Here is a 25,998-nt window from a genome sequence, read left to right as displayed (position 1 = left end):
GAGGAAACCCATGCAGACATGGGGAGAACATGCAAACTCCATGCAGGAAGGACCCAGGAAGCAAACCCAGGTCTCCTAACTGCGAGGCAGCAGCGCTACCACTGCGCCACCATGCCACCCCATGTAACAACATGTTACGTTAAATGTATATATGCTATATACATGTTATTTGTATATGCACCCACATCATATAAAAAATGGATGTAGCATCTTGTAGTTTGGTTAATGGCTCCTAGCTAGTATGAAGGTTGGCGGAGATATTTCTATCCTGTCGGTGGTTTCCCTGAGAAGTATCAACAGGTAGTCTAAACAGACAAAAAAATAGTCTGTACATCATATTCATCACATTTGAACTTTAATATGTTATGTCAGTGCACATTCTAATAAACAGCTCATTGATATGAATTATTATGTGTGAATTTATTTGGTCTGCCTGCATTTCCTTGCTTGATTAAGGATGTCTTCATTTCCCAGTTTCTCTGAAATGTTGAGTACACATGGGTCAGAGTTGCTGTAAATATATTAATATTCCTCCGCCAAGAATTCTTTAATAAATCCCGATGTTTGCATAAGAAGTTGCCTACACACATTGTGAGCCTCTTTGTGCATACGTTACTTTATAAATGAGGCTCCACCTGCCTCCAACAACACTGTGGTTTAAAAAACTCTAGCTTTCATTATATGAGAGCTGCCATTGCATGATGCAGATACACAGCATAACTGTGTGAACAGTAATTAGAAACCTTTCCACAAACATCTAGGGTCCTGGGTGTGATTTCTAGTGCTATCACAGAAAATTATTAAATGGCCACTGAATAAGATTCATTGATTTCCTAAACCTTTTCTTGTTAATTTCAGGGTGACAGATTCTATCCTGACAGCACTGTGTGCAAGACAGGAACAGAACCTCCATGGAAATGTAATCTATTGCTGAGCACATTAATGCACGCAAACCAGTTTTATGCCAATTTACATCCACTTCCTGAGCATATCTTTGACATTTGTGAGAAATATGCAGGACAGGAATAAAACTATCAAAAAATGCAGCAGACGTGCAAATACGTGGATACAGTAAGAAGACGCAAGATTGGATCTAGGAAGCAGTAGTAGGCACTTTACCACAATACTGCTCTGCTGCAAAACAGTGGGTGAAAAATACCTGATAGGTTGATTTGAGCATCGAAGAAAAGAAGCTGTCTTTTCAAATTACAACATTGAGATTTTTGCTTGGTTGCAATACAACATAACCTTAATTTCTCTCTCTCAGTTGGTTCAACAGCCATTTTCTGAGTTCACTCATTTTGGCCATTGCCTCTCTAAAGTTTGGGGCTATTGAAGCAGAAATGTTTATGGCAAGATGCCATTTCTCATGCCAGTCTCCTTTAGCCACAACAAAGTGACAGAAAGTGACCAAAACCTACTCATCAATCTACATACTGTATTAAATCCACCTTCCACATTCTGTTCAGGGTCAAGACAAGCACATTTTGAGCAGCCAACAAGTAAAAAGCAACGCTCATTCACACCAATAAGTGCACTAATATGGAGTCAAAAATGAACCTACTGGGACAGGTCTGGACTCTAGGATAAAGTACAGGGAATACTGGCAAATTCACAGGAAGGGCTCCACAGCCGGAAAACAACTTGGACTCGTGAAGATTGCAAATACAGCCAGCACACCTCACTGTTTGAAAAGGTGACCTTGATACTTTAAATAAACCTCAACAAATTTAGTCCATCAAGAAAATAGTGCAGGTAAATCGTAACTTTTAGAACTGAATCCATCCATCCATTGCTCTTATCTTGTACCAGCCCCTGTAACCCTAAAAAGACCTAAGCAGGTCGATAAATGGTTTTGAATTTCTGAATGAATACTTGTTTAATTTTATTGTCTTCCAATAGATCAGCAAATAAAGTAATACTTGTACAGTATTAATGTATAGTAGGCTAAATAGTAGTATAGTAGGCTAAAAAAACATTTTCAAACCTTCTTTAACATTAACTTGTGACATTGAACTCTTTCCTTGATCTAACTTCATTCTGAGTAGCTCTGAGATACGAGTGTTAACCAAATATCTCCTTTACCTGCTTTGCGACATTTTTTCCTCTTTACAACGCATGTCCTTTTCTCAGTGGTAACAGGGCAAGTGTCTCCACGTGTTGAAGGCTGCCGGACCACCTCCCGACTCCTCGATTCCTCCCCTCTTTTGAAGCCACAAGTCTTCCCTCTCTTTGAACACGGAGTCCACTGACTCCATTCTCCCACTATACAGTGCACTGTTAGCAAGAGAAAAAGAAGAAGAATTTAGACAAACAATGGGATGACAGAAAAATATAAATTTTAAAAGAGTACATTAGGATATCTGCTACATTTAAAACCAAAGAGCCCCATAGGATAAAAGAAAGGTGAGGGAGAAATCTTTTCCATACTTAAAATATGATTAAATTAAATTATTCTTTTAGGCACAGCAAAAATAAGCAAAGTAAAATCAATCATGCACCATAAGCTAAAAGGATGAAAGTTTCAAAATAATCCATCCATTATCCAACCCGCTATCTCCTAACTACAGGGTCACGGGGGGCAGGAAACAAACCCCGGGCAGGGCGGCAGCCCACCGCAGGGCATACACACACACACACACCAAGCACACACTAGGGACAATTTAGAATCGCCAATGCACCTAACCTGCATGTGTTTGGACTGTGGGAGGAAACCGGAGCACCCGGAGGAAACCCACGCAGACACCACGCAGGGAGGACCCGGGGACCACGGAGGCAGCAGCGCTACTCACTGCACCACCGTGCTGCCCGTTTCAAAATAATGAATTAAATTCATTCATTTGGCTGTCCTATTAGGTTTAATGTTTTTTTCCTCTGCCATAATATTTGGTACAGACCCACTGATTTATCCCACCATGCCCAGCTGTATCATATTGTTATGTTCTACGTTGTTATGTCCTTCAGTTACTCAGCAGACAAAATAACCTTCTGTTAGAAAAAAGCGCACTGCATCTTTGTGGACTTTCTGTGTTAGGCTAGGCTTAAACTACTGTAGACTGGTTTAGTACTGCTTATTTTCTACTTTTTTGAATCCCATTTATACACTTTTAAACTAAAACAAATGAAATAGCTTGAACTGATTGCGAGTCATGGAGTTTACAGAGGATGGGTTCTATCCATTCACAGTCTCTTTTAAACAGCCTAATCAGAATAACCTGTGGGAGAAAAACAAGAGAACTTGGAGAAATACAAACACAGACACAGAAAGAACATCGAGTACTAGTGAAAACCTAATTCTTATCAGTGGCATTGGTAAAGTTAATTCAATCAAATTCTTTAGATGAAATAGTGAATCACAAACTTGAGGACACCCCAGCATTTAAGACTAAAGTAAAAAACACTTCTTCACAGAAATAGTTTGAACCAACACCTATACTTGAAGAAGAAACATTGAGAAACTTTTTTAAAGTATCTGGATGAGATTTGGGGAGTCCATAGCTAGTGGCTAATTAAATTAGTTTGATGGACTGAAAGGTCTTCTCTCATTTGTTCATCCAACTGATGCAGGCACATGTCACTCCTCTCTTCAGATCACTGCAATCAGATCATTTGCTCCCTGTAGAAGCATGTATTAAGTTCAAAGCAATGATGCTTGCCTACTGAGCAGTCAACAGGTCACCACCTATATATAGGTCTACTGATCAATGGCATCTGGTGAAGCCACCTTTGCACGGCATCATATCAGACTCCAGACTCATTTCATGTGTAGCTCCTGACTGGTGGAACCGGCTGCCCACCTCCATTAGAAATTCTGACCTCCTGACTGTATTTAAGTAGCATCTGAAGACTCTCTTGTTTGTTGAATTTCTGTCTAACTGATATTAGCTGTTAGGTTTTGTACCCTAGGAACTGTAACTTGCCTGTATCTTGTTTTGTAGCTGTGCTGATCAATTTTGTAATCTGCCCTGTAACACTTGTTCCCAAACAGTCCCCCAGACTGATGTTTGCTCAATAATGTTGACCTCTTTTGGAAGTCAGTTTGGACATTTGCTAAGTGAATAAATGTAAATGTTAAAGCTCATCTGAAGATTACAGTAAAATTACACACAAATTTACTCTACACAAATCCAAGCATAAATGCATGTAGGTCAAAATGCATGTTACTTTCAATATGCTACAAGTTTAAAATGTATTTGTTTCTTTATTTCTCAATATTTATTGCACTGTTTATTAATATTGAATCAGGATAGATGATCAACAATTAAGTGACACTAGTTGAAAACATTCTGGCACTGTGCATACATTGTGTCTCATAGATAGATAGATAGATAGAAAGATAGAAATACCATATTAAAAAAAATGCATAACTTGTCCTTAAATTGTATATAGATTTTATTGACAATTATAAATGACTTGTAATGGTATCACCTATAATATTTCTCATAATCCAATTATATTAAAGCTATAGTGATATGGTGGCACAGAAGAAAGCACTATTGCCTTATACCTCCAAAGTCTGTGTGAAGTCTGCACTTTCCAAAAATTTTTTTACAGATATTGTTTGAAAAGTAAGTTGATTGCAATATCACAAAGACGGGGAGGTTTACTGGTCACCCAGATCCAAGTGAATGTGTCTTAAAAAGGACCTGACGCCCCATTAAGGACTGATGGTAGCCTCCAGCCCTGTGTTATCTTCTGTTGGATTTAGCAGGTTTGGAAAATGAATAGGTGAATACATAAATCTGGGCAATGAATTGGACTCTCAGATTTTGTGAGTTTCTACCTTGGAGCCATTGATACTGTTGCTCCCATTCCTTTGGCACTAACTGTCATTAAACTAATAGAGAATCTGATTGAAAGTTGGTTAGAAAAATAAAATATAATAATTAAGTGAAAGATTGCTTTCTGTAAGAACCATCTGCAGAAAACAGTACTGTAACCCTTAATATGATGTACAGTATAGTAACTTGGTTTGAAAGCATAGAGGAATAAATAAATAATAAACTGACTCCAAGGCAGAAATGAAATTAAATGCAATGCAAACTTGCCACAGAAATAAGAGGTTTTTGATAAAAAACAGAAAGCAAAAACTGTCACACTGACTGTTGGCTGAAAGCCTATTACTTTTGCAAGTTTTCCTTGGTAGATTATTATTAATTCTCATGAATGTTTTGACTAGTCATAGTTTAATATTGACTTAAAAAACAATAACAAACCTTTTCATCATAAAATAAAATGCCTCACTGTAACTGTGACTGCCAAGTCATTCTGGTGTGTGTCCAAACCAAGTGTGTGCATGTGTGTGTGTATACATGTTTTTTTATTTTTCTATTTATTTATGTATTTACTTATTTAAAGACCCTCTTAAAAAGCCAAATTTTCTCCTGGGGACAAATAATTCTCGCTATCTATCTATCTATCTACAGTATCTAGAATCCAGCAATCCTTAATGAGAACCTTCCCACTGTAAAGCACTGAGCCTGCTCAAGTCACTTGTGCAGCATACAGGCAACTGCAGTCACACAAATAAATACATACTGTACGGTGTGATTCTTTAATACTGTATGCAGTAAAATAAAATTTTCTGTGTTTAATGTTCAATCTAGCCATTCTTTTTCTTTTTGCACTTTATCTTCTGTAAATTGGTTAAGTCATTGACTCGGTAAGATCACAAAGAAAATGAACATCCTTTCCCGATACACCATTGGAAAAGACCACTTGAAAGTTTAAACCAATAATCTTAAAACTAAAAAAGAAGAAAAGAATCACTTCTCATCGTTCATCAACTTCAAAATCAGTAAGTAAAGCAGGGTCAATTCAGGATCACAGGGGGAGTGAAGGCCATCCTATCCCCATGGCCTTATCCAATCCATTTTAATGATATCGAGAGACTAGCCAAATCTCCAAAGCAGATCATAAGACCTACAAAATGTCTTATTAACACTTATAATATACCAACTTGATACTGAATGCAAGCAATTGGCTTAACTTTTCATTAAGTTTTAATTCAACCTTACCAACTATTTTTTTTATATAAATGGCAGAATAAAACCTTGCCAGTTTATGCGAGACCCATACCATTGGGCCATTAGGTATGTACTGGTAGGTTTAGGTGGTTCATTAATCATCCATTTTCCAAACATGCTAACTCCAATTCAGGGACCTATTATGGCACCATTAGATGCAAGGTAGGGACCAGCTCTGTATGGGGCACCAGTCCGCAGCAGAACCTTCCACCAACACTCATTCCTACATGGGCCAGATTTAGTGCTGCCAGTCTACCTAATCTGCTTAACCTTAGAATATTGGAGGTAATAAGAATACTCATGAAGATGGCACCAGAATATTCAATGAACCCATAAACAGTGCCCGAGCCAGGATTTAAACCCACAACACATTAAATTAAGCATGTCAAATTTAACAACTGCTGTTACTGGATCTCATCACCTAGAAGATATCAGATTATTAAGCGCAGCGGATAACAGATTACATGACTACCTCATGCCTTCTCAGCACAGTTTTAAACTTCCAGAATTTCACAAGCCTAACACATTTTGACATACAACTGATGCATTGCTAGGCACTACTGGCAGCTGTACTGTTTTCAAGGTATTGTGAACTTAGCTATGGTTTCTGCCTTTTTTATATTCTGCCATGGTGCAATAAACACGAGACATTAGACAAACAAGCCTGACAACTCTTTGCGCAGTTTGTAACACACGTTTTTCTTCCTTCCTCTTGGCGCCATCTTCATCTGGCTGAACCCTCATTGGTTGTCAACTCACACACACACACACACACATACAGGAATGCACCCTTACAACTTAAGACATGTCTGATTTTATTCTGGCTTGTTACATACCAACATGACTGAGTTGCTGGGGGATATCACACTACACGATTGCTGGTCATTACTTTCCCTAAGATTATGTAAATGAAAGCTGGCAACGTCATGCATTTTTGTAGAAATATAAACATAAGCACTGTACCTTTTGATAATTACCCTTCTACTATATATAAGAAGGTTTTTTTCTAACTAATCTTAACCTTAGCCCTGCCATCACTTTAACTGTTTTTTGAAAATGTAGTATATATCACAAAAGAACTTATATGCAGCTAAAGATACCAAGGTCAGCTGCAAAATTCTTTTTCCTAAGAAAAGTTTCCACTCCAAAAAGTATATTTTTGTTTAAATAAGGAAAACAAAGAAATGTGAGTCAGCCGTGTAAAGCATTCTGCCCCAAAAATGACATTTCATAGGAACACATACAAGACAGTGAACTGTAACTCACCCACAGGGATGCATTCCATTAATTGATCATTAGGCTCAAACTCCTCTGGGCAGATTTCAAGACATCTTCCCATATGTAAGTAAAACCCAGCTTTACATTTGGTGCAGAAATTTTTCTCGAAGCAGGCATCACAGTCAGCTTTACACTCTGAAAGATATAGCAAAAAATATGTACAGTTAATGTTTCTATAAAGTACACCGGAATGGTGGCAAAAATAGAAAATAATTATACATTTGGTCAAAAATAACTTTGAAAATGTGAGAAAGTGGTCATCACAGCAGAATCCCGAATTGCTTCCCATTCCCAAGAAACTGCAACAAATGCACTAATGAACTCTAACTTGTAAAATATAGAAGGTACATTTTCTTATAACACTGTCTCCATCTTATATACATAGAAATAATTTTGCATAATGGATTTCAGATTTGGGTGGTGTAATTAGAACAAGTCTGGAGTGCTGGGTTCAAATCCCAGTTAAGACAGGTCAGGAGTCTTCCTCAGTCAGCCTGCAATTTTCTCCAGGTATTCCAGTTTTCCTTCCACATTGTAACGCTCCATCTTGATAATACAGAATTAGTTTCTATAATGGATCTGTAATATTCAGACTTGCAGTAAACAAAGACATGGAGCCACCATAATATGTTAAAGTAAAAACACAACCCTGAAGTGTGAAGGATGGTATAGTGAATAGCCTCATGGATGCCAGACTCATGCTTGCTCTTATTATTTTGATGTGTTGCCTGGGATGGACATATGTTCTGTTTGAGCTGAACTTCACCCATATGAGTGTTGCTACTATGGTTTGTCTTTCTGTCTCCTGGCACCAAATATTTATAATCTGACAAATGACTGAGTGAATGAGTTCCAATATTGTGTGGGTGATCTTAAATCAGTTTTAATGGCTATTTTATTATCTGCGGGGTGCTACTTCTTATAGCATACATACAGAATATGGAGGTTTATAGGCAAGAAAAAAAAAAGGTTGGAAATGCAAACTATTCAAAATAGCATAAGAAACTTTGGATGGACCATAAGCTTTCTTATCATTAGCTTGTCTACAGAGGGGGGCAAAACAATGTACTGTATACACATTTCAACAAAAGAAAACCCAGTATTAAAGTTGTAATATTAAATGTATACAGGTATAAAAGGGATTAATTTAAGTCACTTTTGACTTCTACATTTACAACAGGTGCTCAGAATGGTTAGCCTGAGCGTGCAGACACTTCTAATAACGGCAAACTACTGCTTGAACAACGTTGGCCAGTGAGATTGATGCACATGCCTTATCAATTTATTCTCGAAGTGTGGCCAGAATAGCTGGTTTTCTATGATACACAACATCCTTTATGGTCCTCCACAGATAAAAGTCCAGTAGTGTTAAATCAGTAGAGCATGGAGGAGACTCATCTGCTCTTCTTCATCCTGTCCATGGTCCATTGTCCTGGTACATTCTCATGAAGGTAAGCTCTCACGTCTCAGTGGTATTGTGGTGGTGTGCCATCTTGTTGTCTAATTTAACACCGCTGGACTTCTACCACCTGTTGTAAATGTAGAACTCAAAAGTGACTAAAATTCATCCCTTTATATCTCTATAAATGTAATATCACAACTTTAATATAAGTTTTTATTTTGTTGAAGTGTGTATACATTTTTGGGCCTCCTGTATATTAACCTCAACAGGTGCTAACTACACTCTTAAAAATAAAGGTGCCATAGTGGTTCTTTAGAGTGATGCCATAGGGGAACCATTTTTGGCACCCAAAAGACCCGACCACATGAAGGTCCCAAAAGGAATCTTTATTTATTTAGATCCCTAATAGGCCCCTTACAGTAAATAAACATGAATAGATGTTAACAGATTTGAGAAATACTTGTAAATTATGACTTTAAATGGACTCTTGCTACATACAATAACACAGTCTAAATCCAAGGTTTTCTTAATCTGTTTGTGTCAAACTATTTAGCCTACTATACATTAAAGATTTCCATTATTTTTTTTCTAAATATATTAAGTAGTTTTTCAAAGCACAAAAAAAAAAACCAATTTAATATGCAAATAACTGTTCCCAGAATGAAATGGTGCTTTGTCAAGCAATGGTTCAATGAGGAACCACATAACCGAGAAAATAGTCATAAAATCCTATTAAAGATCTATTATTTTTAGTACAGAATGCACACAAGTTGGTGTTACATGCTGGCACACACTTGGAAGTGCCTACTGTCTACTGATGATGTGTATAGCCCAGCAACAAGCCAATATTTGGATTTGTAAATGACACCATTGGTACATTAGGTTCTGGGATATAACAGGTATAATATTTAAAGATGTATCATTCTTTATAAAGAAATTATGAAAAAAATATAGTGAAACATGTCTCAATCACCAATGGATCCTAAAACCCTTCAGTGTTACTCAAATCTGTGCTTGGAGCAGATGTGAGGTCACAAGGCGAAGGTGGCGCTAATCTGAGGGAGGTCATAACCAGAGTGATGTTGGGAACTCACCTCACACTCACTTATATAAAAGAAATAGGTCTCCAGCAGTATATTTAACTTGAATATGTTTTAATAATTAACTTGTTTCATTTGCATCATCACAAAACAACAGTGATAGGATGTCAAAGGCGTATCATTATATACTAAGGATTACTGAAACCAGAAAATAAAACACTTTACATCTTCTCTCGTTTTCATAAAAGCAATTCTGTAAACCTCCTGAAAACTGACTTTAACAGGAACCAAAGGGATTGGTGTTACATCTGAGGGCCTAAAAGACTTGTGATTAACTGAACAAGGGAAAGCTAACAAAGGTTTACAAGAACAGTACACAATAGTGTCTTGATGTTTTTTTGCATTATTCCCTTTTTGATGTATTTTTTTTTTTCCTATACATGGATGTATGGTAGATCAAAATCAGCAGATCATTTTCAAAACACTGAAAGAATTAGGGAGCTTTGCCAGTCCCAGTGGGCTAGCCAGATGACTGAAGAAGTTACTGCATTATTAAATGTATCAATTAAACCCAGGCATGGGAAGGTAGTACAGTGGTTGGCACTGGTGCATCATAACTCCTAGATTCAAATCCTGGCTGTCTGGACACTGCCTCCCCTGTGTGTTGTGTCCATGTTTGCATGGATTTAGGTTTTCTTGTGTTCCTCCTACATTTCATCGACATGCAGGTTGGGTTAAATGGTAACTCTGATTTGGCCCAGAATGAGTGGTGAGTGTGACCTATGATTGACAACCCTGAAATGGATGAATCGGTTACAGATAATAGTAACTGATGGCACAGTAACTAGCACTGTTGCCTCATAGCCTCAGGATACTGGATCCAGATCCTAGCCTAGACATTGCTTACGAGGAGTTTGCTTTTTCCCGCTGTGTCGGTATGAGTTTTTCTCTCGGTAGTAAAATTTTTAACCAAAATCATAATACATAACTTATTGCCTACAATGAAATTGGCCTTTTTTATGTGAGTGTTGGTGTGTGGATGCATGTTGAGTATGGAGGACTTGTGCCTTATGTATGACTGAGTTCTGCCTTTTGTCTTATACTTCTAGGATTGCCTGCGATTCCAACAAGTTGGTGATGTATTATGCAGGATTGGTAAAGTATGATTATTATTAATAATAATAATAATAATAATAATAATAATAATAATAATAATAATAATAATAATACTTATTAAAAATAATAATAAGAAGAAGCAAAAATAATTGCCCTTTCAACATCTCAATACTAATACCGTAATTATCAACCACAAATGCAACAGGTAAATTCAAATATATGCAAATAAAATACACTTTAAGTATAGGAGTAGAATCGGTCTCCTTCACTGGTAAGCTGGTAAGGATCCAATGAAGTTATTCATCATTTTGTCATGGTTTAAAAAGAAATCAGCTAAGTAGTGGTTATGCATAAAGAGGAAAATGCTTTCTTTTCTAATTGTATATCAACACACAGTCTTAAACAATCCCCTTGTCATGTTTCTTTCATTTTATCATCACAAAGCTTTAGCGGTCTGATACAAGATCTCATTCATTGTTTTTTTTTTTTTAGTTGCACAAAATTTCTAAAACTGTTAGACCTGGAACTTTTCTTTAGGCTAGAGCTTCCATCATAACAGCAAATTTCCCTGCACTTGAGCAGTGTCAGACCTTTTCACACTTTTGTCACCTTCTTTTGATTTGTCATGGTTTCCTGACCTAGTCTAGACTAATTACATCCATTCACGATGACTTTTTCTTTGGCTTGTTTGTTTCACTGTTTACTGAAACACTACTGCCGCTCCTTTAAACCACACGGCAGTCAGCCTTCCCTCATGAAAGCATTTAGACAAATGGGAAAATGTGTAGGGGGGAGAAGCACAGCATTTAGCGATCTAAATTGTTTAACCCTATCATTATCCCCACTTTACAATGTCTCCCTCACATCTTTCATTCGACACAAAAATACAACCATTCCAGAAGCCTTGGCTATAATATTAATCAAGATAATTATGCGTCCTTCAATACACATTCATTCTCATCTGAAGTACATAACAACTACCCATGCAACACAGTACAAAAAAAAACATGATGGCGTTTTAGAATTTAGTGCTAAAGAAGCAATCTAGTACTAATTGCCGACAGAAAAATAAAAAATGATTCTCATTTGAAAAAAACAAAAATTTTAGATATTACACAGTAGCAAAGTGGGTTGTTCTGCTCCAATCCTAGCCAGGTCACTGCCTGTATGGAGTTTACATGTTCTCCCAGTGTTTGTGTGGCTCTTATTGCTGTTCTATTCCAGCTTTCCTCACACATCTTGAAGACAGACATGTTAGTTATTTGCACTCACTGGAATGAGTGTGGTTATGTGGATGAGTTTGCCCGGTGATGGATTGGTGTCCCCGCTAGGGTCTGATGCTGAAATCTTGAGCTGGATTAATTATTTTTATTAGCCAATAAATAATCATAAAGATTTAAAAGGAAATGGTATGTTGACTGAGGTTATTATACTACTAGCACAGCAAAATGCCTGTTCAGTACAATGAACACTGTGATACAATGATAAGTCCATCTCGTTTTGATCACCTCGTGAATTTAGGAACCCCTGTACACCATCACTGTTGCCTTATGTTCCTCTCTCTTTGTATGTCTTGTCTTTGTTCATCAGACATTCCATACTCACAAAGCCACAGACATGGCCAATACGACTTTAAAGTTTTAAATAAGAGTAGGTTTGGACAGAAACTTTTGGAACATTATTTTTCTTGCTAATAATTCACTACAGAGCTACAAAACGATTGTGTCTGTGTGTCCATTTGGCTGCTTACAGACATTTTTTGTAAAATACATAGCATTTGTCATTCTAATAGATGGAGCATCACAAACATGAGCAGTGTTTTTGTGAATCCCACACCAAATAGCATATAACAGAGACATATGCAAAGCATGGTGTATTGCAACATCTCTGTTGATTACTTAAATTTCAAACCATCTCAGACTAACAGCACAGCTAGTATATGCATAATATAACTAAATGCATTTGCTAAACTCCTTTCTTCTGTATAATCTCCATCAACATCAACAGCAGGAAATAAAGAGAATTTATTCACTTCTTATACCAGTCTAAATCCTGAACTCACAGCCATTTCCTCACTTATTCAATAATCTCATTATCAATCCCCAAGAGTCTAACTGTTCCTTTGCCTTCTCTGCTACAAGAAATTCAATAACAGTCAATTTTTTTCAACCATAACTCTGTATAATGCCATTTTGAGGGCCAAATGTGCCTGTGCAAGGGAATGGTGCCACAGCAACAAGAGCAACATTTAAAAACTCCGCATGGAATAAGCTGCAGAAATTTCTTATTCTTTATTAAAGGAGTTTTAGAAAGCGTTGCAGACTGTTTTGGGCAATCCCAATAATTAGCTGGAGTTCAATCGCCACTGTTTTAATATGGGAGATATTCATCAAGAGTTGTGTGAATCTTTTGATAATGGAAGGAGAATTATCTGTCCATTAAGTTAGTAAAAAAATACTAGTCTATAGAAGAGTATGCACTATCAGAATGAAAATGTGTTAGAAATCAAATAGAAGCTATAGAATTATCATTCAAATTTTTATAAACAGTCCAAAGGAGTGAAAATGAGCTTACAAAGAACCACAAACTGTGCATTAACACCAATTACTTTATAGCCCTTCCTCTTAATGCATACTTACATCTAGGTGGTCCATACATTAAAAAGCTGTCAAAAAGAATGACAAAGTCAAAATTGAGTTATCTCTCTATCCAAAGAGTGATCATGTAAGAATTACACGTATATTACTATGGAAGCACTTGATGTTGTGGGTAGTGAAGCAACCTGTTATTTGAAAATGGAACATTCCAAACCAAATCCATAATACTTATTCCACCCGAGTTCCCTGATGCCACATCAGGTCATGGTAATAAAAAAAGGATATGGGAGGATTGCTGATAACAAAAAATGGAAATAAAGGATGACAATGTTCTTAAGATATGCAGGAGACTTTTGGCAAACATTAATTTAATTAAATATGTTAACGCTGAATTTATTTATTCATTTGATTGCATTTATTTGTATCAGTGGTCTTATGTTAGAATAGGGCAATAATATCTGGAGTAGACAGCTGTAAGTCAAATTCACAAATTTCCATGTAATCATTGGTCAAAATTTCTGTAATTCCCAATCTAAATTTCCTGTTATCAAAAGCTAGCATGATATACAATAAAGACAAACAGTTCAGTATGGCGAGCAACATTTTACTCGTCATGCTAAATGGCAGCCCTCTTCTTGCCATAAGGAAAGCAGAACGGCAGTCTTCAGTGTGCATGCTGTTCTCAATATGCAGGTGGCAATCACTACGTGACACCAAAATTAAGCCTATTTTTGCTAACAGTTAAGATAATAGAAGTGTGAGATATAGACTTGAGGGGAAAAGCTAGGTGCTTGAAAGAATGTTGGAGCAACAGAACTCGACTTAAGACATGTTTAGGTGCAGTGATTATGTCATTCTGGAATTTAATGGGTTTCCACTGACAATAGAATAGAAGAGGTGGCAGAAGGTACTCTTCAGTAAAGTAATGGCTAAAGCCACCAGATAGCAGTGCCCCTATGGCAATTTTTAGAATTTTACATTAGTCAGATGCAAAAAATACAACTAGTCATGCAGTTCTACTGGTGTCAATATAACAAACTTCACTTGAGAAGTTGGTTTGACTCACTTAGAAGAAGGTACCCGAATTCTGAAGAAGAAAAGGTGCTTTCTAGCAAAAGTTAGAAAAAAATAAATAAATCTCAAGTGTACTCACTTCTGAGTTTTGTACAAAACCATATAATTGCTTGTATTTATTTCACCACAGGTGGAGCACAGACAGATTAAGGGACTTGCTCAGAGGTTGCATATACTAAGTCACTAGTGAGGACTGGACTAGCATCCCCACAGCTTAGAGTTCAGCGCCTTAGCTCTGGGCCACACTCTGTGAGGGTGTAATTGCAAGGTGGGTGACAAGAAAGAAAAGGAGACACAGGAAAGCAGTCAGTGGTTTTAAGAGGAGGCTGATATGGTTATGTTGACTTCTTTCCTGTGTGTCTCTGCATGTGCATTGAGAGACAAACTACTAAAGTAAAAAGTTGATGGATATTTCTCCCAAGTGTGTTTTGAAGTATAGATCAACATGATATGTTTCTTTTCTTTTAATCTGCCTTTTTATGAATGATCAAAAGTGTTTAACTTTATAATATCAGTATGTTTATTGCTTTAAAACATTACTTTTTTTTGCTTACAAGGGTGCATATGCTTCATATCAGAAAACCAAACATTGAAATCCCAAAAGAAGGCTCATAGGCAGGCAAAATAAATGTTATTTCTTTGTCCATTTTTATGAACACTTTTTAATGCAAAAACAGCCTGTCTCGACCTCTCTGTTTACCTAAGCTCATTTTTCCAGGAGAATCCATCAATCTTTCACCTTTCAATAAAACTTACTTAGACATTTGTTAATTTCTGGCGATCTTGACCCATGGTAGCCACTTGGGCATGCGGGCAGACACACTCCAATCTGCTTCATTCCATTCCTCTCCAAGAAGAAAAACATTTTCGGTTTACAGGACAAACACCCATTGTAGTCAGAACACGTCGCACATCCCCCTTGGCAACCGTGACTTACTCCAGGGTGTGCTGGAAGTAAAAACAAGCAAAATTATTCTAAATTTTGGGAATGTCTTTCCCACTTTTCTACATGAGAACCATAATTTTCATATTTCAAGAAGCATTTTAATTAGCAAATGTAGAAAAAAAAAACATTTATCTAGCAAGTAATAACATCTGACAGGGCAGCTGGAATCTGTGCAATATATTGCCAAGCCTGGAGGGGCTTTTATGCTTAGAATAAGGGCTATTACCAGTTCAAAAGATGTTTCAAAGTAAAAGATGTTTCAAAGTTTTCTTTTTTATTTCCCCCTCAGCTGGTTTTAGTTTGATTTGTGACCTAAACAGCAAGAGGATGATCCATCTATAGAGGTAAGTGTTGTGGCATTTCAAGTTTAGTAGGGCCATTATAAGCACTTCTTGAGGACACTGAGAGGTTAAACATGGATTCTGTTGTACACATTTTTTTGAGTTTATGATACACATTATAGTTTTGTATTGTTCTCCTATTGCATTTCGGCATCTGTTTAATAATACTGTATTTAATGTACATACTGCTGTATATATATGAACTGTAGATAGATAGATAGATAGATAGATAGATAGATATGAAAGGCACTATACACTACATAGATAGATAGCTTTCATATCCTGCTCTTTGCTTTTAAGTAGATATATTAATGCAGTAACAATTCAAATCGTGGTTTTATGAAAAAATAACACACTAAGCATAATTTTTAAGCAGAAAATAAATGTTCTAAATGCATGTCAAAGTCACATCACTGCTTTAATGCATGATAATTCATAATAAATTCATGTGATATTGTAAAATGTTATCAGATCAAGCTAATTGTTAGTCTGCAAATTGAGCAAAATTAAAAGCGCACATAGTAACAGTTTCATGATAACATTTATGCTTATAAACCATGAAATATTATTCATGCCAAAATTAAATCCAATACAATGTGTTAACTACACTGCAATGTAATACAAATGCATGTGGTGCATTTAATTTTGGCACAGTTTTACTGTGTCACAATTAAAAACGTATCAACCAAATGGCTGCTTGTTTTTTACTACAGCACACAATTTTTGCGACAGTTCAAAATACAATACCAAAGCATATTGCATTTTAATTCATGTCCGCAGATCACATGTCATAACTAAAAGCAATGCAACTGTGTTGCAGTTTGCTCAGTGGCTGCTCCAAATGTATCGCATTTCGACTTAAGATACGTATTAGTCATGCCAAAATTGGATGTAATCTAATGACCAATCAGCATTAAGAAGTGACTCAACAGTTAGGCGTTCAATCACAAGTGTGTTCACTGAGTGCCAAAGATGGTGAATAGGAGTTGATAAGGCAGGAGATCTGCCATCTCAGTGAACACGTGGAAGCTGGCAGTGTAATTGATGATTTTATAACAGGAGAAGAATTTCTAAGTGCTATAGTAACATTCTTAGAATGCATTCAAGAGCTATACCATACAATTATGTAGATCATGAACTGGGGCATCCATACCTTAATATTCTCCTACAAATGGTTTCCAGATACCTGCAGATGTTGGTGATCGTACCAGCTATTGCTAAGTTTCTTGATATGTTGGTCAGGACTATCATAAGAAGAATGTAACAATACGATAGTAGGCATGCACAACACATTATTTAGATGACTTAACATGAGAGTAAACTTTTTCAGCGAGACACAACACACACTTCTCACTTTTTCGGTTAATCACTTCACATTAAATGAAGGTATGCTTGCTGCTAGAACAGAGGCCTATTTAGCAGTGGAATGCCTCGTACCCCATATGTTTACGCCCCTTGCCCCACCTTTTAATGCTGATTGGTCATTTGATTACATTCAATTCTTAATGCGTGGTCTTGAATCAAAATGCAATACACTCAGAGAAACCACTAAGTGAAATGCAATTGCTTTGTTTTTAGTAACAAAATGTGATATATGGACATGAATTAAAATGCAGTATGCTTTTGCATTGCATTTTAAACTGACGCAAAAATTGCACGCTAGGGTGGAAAGCAAATGATCATTTGGTTGATGTTTTTAATTATGACACAAAATTAAATGTACTACATGCATGTACATTGCAATGTAGTTAATAAGTTGGATTGTATTTAATTTTGGCACAAATAACCTTCCATAACAAACAGTCACATATTGTTTAAGTAGAAAATGATTCTGTATCCACTGGATTTTCTTAAATGAATGGTGCGAGTCTGTGAGTGGACCCTGAGATGGACTACCATCACATCCAGATTGGTGCCATCTTTGCGCCCAGTGCTGCTAGAAAAGGCTCTGAAGTCCATATCTGTTTTTTGATATGCTATGCTATGTTATGTTATTTAATGTGAAATCATTGAAGTCAGTGGTTAGGGGTTGTTATTATATAGTACAAATGCTAAAGCACTCATTTATAAAGGCATCACAGTTATTCTGTAAGAGTTTAAATTAGTGCTGCTAAAAATGTACTATGATCATGGCCTGCTTCATTGAAATTAAGGACTGATGTTTGGGTCTAATAATGTTCAGTGTGAAATATTTAAATCGAATGTTCATTATGAAGGCCGTTGAAGAGAGTACAGATTAAAATAATAGTAATAATAACATGGTAGGATAAAACAAACACTCATAAGACCTTATAGTCTCTCCACTGTTTTTTTTTTCCATTTTGTTCAAATACAGAAAGGTCTTTTGATACTGTACTTCATTTCACAATTGGAAACAAATCATTTCCAAGCCGTTTTGACATATTTGTGTGTGGTACACAGACAATTTTACAACTGGAGTCCAAATGTTGGCATGAGTCCCTGGTTGAATTCTGAACTCGCACCAACCTTGGAATGAAAGGGAAGCAGAGAATTTATTGCAAAATATAAGCACCGCTGGTCTGGACAGATCTTTAAATAAAATTCGACAGATAGATAGATAGATAGATAGATAGATAGATAGATAGATAGATAGATAGATAGATAGATAGATAGATAGAAAAAAAGAATTATAATGTTTTCACACCTTTCAGTTGTAAAAATAAAGGTACCAGAGTGGTTCTTCAAATATATGCCATAGGGGAACAATTTTTGGTTCCCAAAACACACATCCACATCAAGGTTCCAGAAAGAACTTTTATTTATTGAGATCCGTAACTGGCTCCAGATACTAAACAATCATGAAAAGATGGTAACAGATTTGTGAAATACTATGGCTAAGTCCATTTTCTGTAGTCTGTTAGTGTTCTGCAGCCTGTCATACATGAAAATTTTGTGATATTTTTCTTTATGTTATGTTTTTCAAAGCACAAAGAGCCAACTTGATATGCAAAGAACCCTTCCCATCATGAAATAGTTCTTTGAGGAACCACAAGACCCAGTAAAGAACCATAAAGTGCCATTCACGGGCCGTTATTTAAGAGTGTTGGAAAACCTTTTGGTATGAAGTTTACAGTTACTAGAAAGAATCGAAAATGACAATCGTACTTTTTTAAGGAAATTGAACCTGTGAGAGCGGGCCTTACTTAGCATAACCATGTAAACTGAAAAATGTAGTCTGGTCTGAACGCTTCAATGACTTGATTTTACACAAGGAATTGAACACACATATTCAGATTGCAGGATTTCCGTGAAGAAACTGCACACTACAATTCGATTTAATTGAAACGATTTACGATGGAACACGCCTTAGCTCTTGTACTTTTGGGTTTTATCGAAAATCTTTCGCTGCTCTCTGCTCCGCTTATCTCGAGTGCAGAGACTCTCTGTCAACGAATTGCTTTATCACTAGCGGTTGACATGTTTTTAAGTCATGAACATTTCAAAAATCAGTTCTAGCAAATGAGTACAGTGCATGGTAGGCGCTGCTATATTTCACACACGATTTTTTCTTTGTTTTTTTTTTCGTTTTCAGTGTTTTCATACCAAACTGGTCGTGACCTTAAGCACAAAGCGAGTAATGACGTGCCCTGCCCTCATCTCCGAACTGAGCCCTCGTGATGGACGCCTTCCCATTCCTGGATTGATGCGCACTTCTGTCTCAAGTCTGTAAAGCGTATTTAGATAATAGGCGCCGGCTAAGGAACACTCGCGTGCTGGTGCTTTTGACATTATTTTGAACACTTCGTCCAAAAGAATTTAAAATATATGGCAATATTATACTACGCTATTATAAAAAAATGCGATGTTTATGTCTTACTCATCAGTTGTTTTTTTTGAGGATTCCAATTCCGGCAGTCTCAGTAGGTCTTAAGTAACTGCTCGTTAAGTATTAGGAACAGCCACTCATATTTATGCAAATAGCTTTTTCTTAATATCATTATTCACCACGATCGTTCTTTGACAGTCTAGAAATAGCATAACGGTGCTAGTACATGATAAGAGGAGCGCGAAATAGTACAATTAACATCTTAAAGTGCAATGGAAGTTAAAATCAAAAAAGAGCTGGGGAGTGGGCTGGTAGAGGAGGGCATATATTACTTTACTCAGCCTGTTAGAGACCCACCTCCCCGCAACCACCCCACCCAAATTAAAGTAGAGGAAGCTCTTTATTCTATGATGTGGTGCACCGGGCGTCTGGAACTCATCTAGAAGGGAGGAAGTCGCAAAACCAGAATTATTTTTATTACAAAAAAATTGAAGAAATGAAATAGATTTCCTGCTGAGAGTTCAATGAATGTTAATTCCCCAACAAAATGTATATTGTGTTATATTACTACTTAGCGGTATCTCTGTAAAATGGGAAGTTTAAAATTTCAGTAGCCAAATGAATAGGTCCTTTTTCGAACCCGCATAATCTAATCCAGGTTCTCTGGGGGGTTTTGCTGGTCCTTGTTCCAGCAGCATAGCAGGGCTCAGTCACGTACGTATGCATTCTGAAACATAATGGGTCGGTTTACAACCACCAATTAACCTCAATACACGACTTTTAAATGGGGCAGGAAAACCAGAGAACGTGGATAATGCAAAAAAAAAAAAAATCTTACAAAGACTGGTGTCATGAGGCAGTAGCGCTAATCACTGCGCCACATTTAGTTATCAAACGAGCACAACTGATTTAATACTAAATGTTTGAATACTGAATTGTAAAACACAATCCTATTTATTCCATTACCGTTCGCGAGAGGTCTTAACTTTTACTCGAAGCGGCGAGCGCAAATTTTAAATTGGGCGCAGTTACTTTCGCACACTCGCACTTACATTTACCAGGCCAGGACCTAATAACGCTGATCATCATTTTGTTGTCTCCATGATTGTTAAAAAAAAGAAATTGTCAATTTTCTGAACCAACGTATTCCAATTAATGAATTTGCCCCGGTGTTGTAGAGCGTATAGTTTAACACATCGCAACTAACAATGGTGGTAGATTTTTATGAAAAAAAAAAAAAAGTCATACAGTATCTATTAAAGTCCCCTTTAATGTAAAATTTTCAGCGGTTGACACTAATTCTTCTGGTAATTTTGTGTGCTACATATACTGGATTTCATATTCGGAGAGTCCAATTAGTGGAATGACAAACGTTTCCTCGCTATCACCGAGTGCTCAAACGTCACCGGATCCAAGACCCCCCTCACCCTCTCCATCCCACATACAGTGATGGCAAATTCGGAGAAGTGATTGGGCTGTTTTGTCAGACGCGTTGTTGCAGGTGACCGTTAGATGTCGCCTTATGCAAACAAATGGAAAAGGGGGATTCGCCGTCGAATTGGCGACTAAATGCGAGACTGTTAAGTAAGCGCATTTATAAAACTCGTATAAACCACTTGCTCAAGTGAGATCGCATTTTAACTACAGTGTAAAGTTACCCGTACTCAAACATCACGTTATGCTGCTACATCCTGCATCATGATGTCTTGATCCAGAAGCCAAAAACACTTCCCATTACGAAAGCGCATTAGCAGTTATATTCCAAATCTAAAAGCACTTTAATCTGATTCACATTTCCGCAGACAACATATAACGGGTCTGATCCCAGATAGATAGATAGCCTAGATCTATCTATCTATCTATGTCGTTAGTATACGTTATGACAGTGGATACAAATTTCTTTGATTGCCGTGTTATATTATATTATTTAAATGTCTCAGAAACAGCTGTCGAAAGTGAACTGACGAGCATCTCTTGTTTTCCCTTTCCCGCGCTATAATTTACTCCCTTATTGTAACTGGCCCTTCATTCATTTTATAGTTTTTCGCTTCATTTGCAGCGTGTTTTTCTGTTGATCCTTTTAGGTTAGTCTTGTAGCCAATTTGTTTAGTTTATTACAGATTCATGGTACAGCGTGTTGCAGTCCACCTAAGACTCGGACAGTCTGAAGCAGTAGTCAGTCCCTCGTTCGGACTGATGAGTCCGCATTGCAATTCGTAGCCTATCAGACAAGAACAAAACAATCGCTTGACGGATTTGCATTTAGATATGTTATTGTATTAAAATGCATTAATATCGGCTGTGGTAACTATGGAGTCTGTGTTGAGTCTGTATATGGCTGCAAACTAAATTTATACAGTGATAACTAACGGTACCATTCACTAAGTTTAATGCCAGTTTCTATAAGTTAAATGTACGTTTATAAACTACTTTATTATCTGATCATCCAAGTGTTTTAGGTGCTCTGTTGATACAGCAAGCAACACTCTTAAGCTACCATTATACGGCACAGACTGAATCTCTGTCCACGGTTGGCACCCACCTTAAGGTCGATTTTGCCGGTAGAGGCTCCGTCTTTCAGCCACCAGATTAAAAGGGTTCAGCGGATTGATGGAAAGGGTTCTGTAAATGCCACAGATCAATAAGTGTGTGGTGAAAACATGTATTTTGCTCCCCGAAAAAAATGGTTATGATAGCGGTTATAGGCTACAAGCCGACATTTCACGTGGAAACGCTAAATGATGTTTTAAATGGTGTCTTTAGTTAAACTTGAAGAACACCTGCTTCGATTTCCCCGAGTCTGTAATTTCCTTAATTGTTCCTTCAGACCTAATTTCTTAGTTACACTAGATTGTCTGTAATTAGTTTGTTAAAAGCGCACTTTCTTGTACTGGAGCGATACCTGGTGAGTAACGTGCTTCTTAACACCCACCACGATTTACAACGAATAATAACGTGCGCCTCTCCAAAGCAATGGGCTAACCATTTAACAGTAATCAGTGAGATATTAAGAAAAAAAAAATCCTTACTAATTACATTCCACCCGCTGAATAACCCGTTTATTCCAATTAACGCGTTACAAACACTAGCACTCCGATACATATGTACGTCCCATGATTTATTTGTATAGACAGACACTCGTGAAGTTTCCTAAAATCACGTGTTAGTCGAAGTTAGCCGATCGAAACGCGGCAGTTTACTGAAGAACAGCAAAATGTTTTTTAAGTGACAGCAGCGACACTGCGAGTGCAGCCGGAGGGGCAGCGCGCCGCATAAGCAGCCCGCAGTTGTGGCTCTGCACAGCCAGTGAATGCGTGTATTTATAAGAGAGGGATTTATAACTGAACAGTATAAAATTTAATAGATATGTCATTTTAAGGACAGCATTACTAAAAAATAAATTATAATAAGGTGAGAGTTGCAGCCTGCAAACAAGTTAGACGCATCAATACTAGATATTTAAAACATAGCCCCACACAATACTTAAAAAGTGAAATAAATGAGTAATCCAAGCATCCAGCTACTCACTCCGTCTTTGCCGCCTGCTCCTGGAGGCGTGTTGACTGTCACTATACTCCATAAAGTGCACAAAGATTAAAACCAAGGAGAGTAGTCGCAATTGCATAGTAACCACAGGTTGTTTCTTCTTTACAACAATGTCCTCGGCAACGACTAAAGTACAAATATATTTGTATTTATTTATCTAAAATAAGAGCACATGTGCAAAGTGCCCGATGATTTTGCAACTCTGAGAGAAAGCACCCCGCAATAAACGGGTCCTTTTCCTGGTAACATCTTGCAGTCAAAAGTCTGAAAATCCACGGCCAGGTAATGTAGAAGAGCATGAGAGATTATCCCTTAGGATTTGCTGTGCTCCATTAAATACGGTTCTTTCTTGAAGTGCCGGAGAGGTAATGCGACTTAACTTAGACATCCAAGGTGAGATTTTACCAGATCTTTTCCAACCAGACTTACATCAGCAAGAATGAAGAAGTCATACTGAGGCTAAAGCAACGCACCCTTCTGTGCATATTTTTTTCCTTTTGAGCAAATATATACATATATATATATATAGATATATATATATATATATAAATTTTTTTTTAATGATATGGAACTTAATAATTTATCATCCGGTAATGAGCATGCGTGTCTCGGATGTGAACTTAGATCTCAAAAAGAATATATCAGCAGGGTCAGAGAAAAATTGCAGCTGATCATAATTAATAGAAAGTGTCAGTTATTGCCCAACACGCCTTTCTGCAGATCTATGTGAGGGTCTCCCTTCCGTGCAAAGAATTTGATGTGCGCTCTCTCTCTCTCTCTCTCTCTCTCTCTCTCTGATCCTCTCGGACTCAGCAGTCTGAAGAAACTGGCTGCTACACGAGAAGTCATTCTCCCCTCCGACAATCCAAAGTTTATTCGGAGGGCGAGACCATCACGTCATTTAGACCTACACCCACATCTCCCAGAGCTCATCCACAACTCCAGAAGAGCTCCGCTCCTTCTGAGAAGTTCACTTACTTTTAAATGGCCATTAAGGGAAAACAGTTACATGTGCCGTTCTCTTTCCCGGCGACGTGTATTAATTCTGCCCACGGTGGTGTTAGACACGCTTTCCCGTTTGCTTACATAAAAAATCATCACCCTTACATTTTAACCTTCAACGCTTAGGAGAAGTGACCATGCAGCACTTAACATTTGCATCCGTCAAGCGACATTGGTTTTTTTAGTTTGGTCATCAAACAAACATCTATCTATCTATCTATCTATCTATCTATCTATCTATCTATCTATCTATCTATCTATCTATCTATCTATCTGTCTGTCTGTCTGTCTCTCTGTCTGTGTATCCTTGCCTCTCAAAATCAACACTGAAGGAAAAAAGGTGGTTGTAATGAAGCCTGTTGCGGTACTGACAGGGAAAGGGCATCACACCGGATCTATATACTGTAGCTCTCACGGAGCATTGCGTGTTTGGACTGTCAGGGTGTTGTCATCACCACAGGGAAGCCCAGGAAGACCTTGCAGACTTCACACTGGCAGCTCACAAGTGAAGAATCAAACCCAACACTACACACCTTGCTACCATACCATTCACTTTAGCTGTTTTTTCCCCCAAAATGTTTTGAAACCCTGTTGTATTTATCAACGACTCAGCTGGCCATTAATTTATCAATTCACATTTGAAAGAGGCAAATTTCTCATCTGAATGGGTTAGACTGAATAAAATACCTTCAATTTGAAGTTAAATCGGGTTGGTTTCACTCAGCTTTTCAGTCACTCAACAGCTAGTTGTATTTCACCCATCATATTAAACATCTGCAGAAACAGTAAACTGTCAGGTGCCTTACTTCAAAGAATGAGTCAGTACTTTTAAAAATCATAAAAAGGTTAGTTAAACAAAACAAATAACAAAAAAAAAAAAACCTATTAATAGACTTTGCACGATGCAGGCAGGGATTCAGATAACTACAGAATATGCATGCGTAATAGGTGAGAGAAATGACCACAATTAACAAGAAGTGAAAATACATACTTACAGGCATCTGAAAATAAATGTAAAAAACAAAAGTAACAGTGTTCAGGCAAATGCATTATTATTTATGGACTGTCAAGTGTAGCATTCTAACCTCTATTATTCCTCTTTTGCTTATAAAATTTATATTGAACAAGGAATTAAAGGGAGGAATTGCATACAAATGACATTTTAATAATATTTTAATGGGCAACATAGCTTTACACATTAGAAAATTAAATAGTACATCACTATTTAAACTGTGTTATTCTTTTAGAATTGTATAGCTTTGGATTAAAAAACAATAAATTCAAAACTCAAAAACACATATACAACTCATACTGAAATATAATTTTACATATGGTACACAGTATGAGTCAAAATTGGAGGCCATTATTAATAATGTTGCCCATCCTCTTCATGACAGGTTTCATTCTCTTTTAAAAATAAAAGATGCCAGAATAGTTCTTCAAAGCAATGCCATAGGAGAACCAATTTGGGTTCCCAAATGGCCCTTCTACATGAAGGTACCAGAAAGAAACTTTACTTATTTAGATCCATAACAGGCTCCATACAGTAAGTAACGATGAATAGATGGTAACCAACATATAAAATAAAAGGACTCTTGCTGCTTACAATAATTAACACAGGCTAAATCCAGATTTTCTTACTTTGCTGGTGTCAAGCTAGGTACTCCATTATACATTAAAGACATTTTTCTGTTTTTCTACATATTAGTAAGTTTTTCAAAGCACAAAGAACCAACTTCATTTGGAGAGAACCTTTCTGTGTGCCTATTAGTGTATAGTGCATTTCATACTCTATCTATCTATCTATCTATCTATCTATCTATCTATCTATCTATCTATCTAT

At 37.0% G+C, this 25,998-nt stretch overlaps 1 protein-coding gene across 2 annotated transcripts in view; it reads right to left on the bottom strand.

Moving 5' to 3' along the window:
• rspo3 (R-spondin 3) overlaps positions 1–24,024 on the bottom strand; it is a 46,978-nt gene extending 22,954 nt beyond the window's left edge. The window contains exons 1-4 of one of the 2 annotated variants that reach the window (XM_039747819.1): positions 23,136–24,024; positions 15,290–15,481; positions 7,293–7,439; positions 2,086–2,277 (exon numbers count right to left, since the gene is read on the bottom strand). In XM_039747819.1, the coding sequence (XP_039603753.1) occupies positions 2,086–2,277; positions 7,293–7,439; positions 15,290–15,481; positions 23,136–23,232 (628 nt within the window). In that variant the 5' untranslated portion in view covers positions 23,233–24,024. Of the gene's footprint in view, positions 1–2,085; positions 2,278–7,292; positions 7,440–15,289; positions 15,482–22,149; positions 22,337–23,135 lie in introns of those variants that run through there. The other variant, XM_039747820.1, reaches the window with a different exon arrangement.
• Positions 24,025–25,998: the final 1,974 nt, after the last annotated feature.

Source organism: Polypterus senegalus, chromosome 3 (genome assembly GCF_016835505.1).
Source record: "Polypterus senegalus isolate Bchr_013 chromosome 3, ASM1683550v1, whole genome shotgun sequence".
Classification (NCBI taxonomy): Eukaryota; Metazoa; Chordata; class Cladistia; order Polypteriformes; family Polypteridae; genus Polypterus; species Polypterus senegalus.
This window is presented reverse-complemented; position numbering and strand designations above follow the sequence as displayed.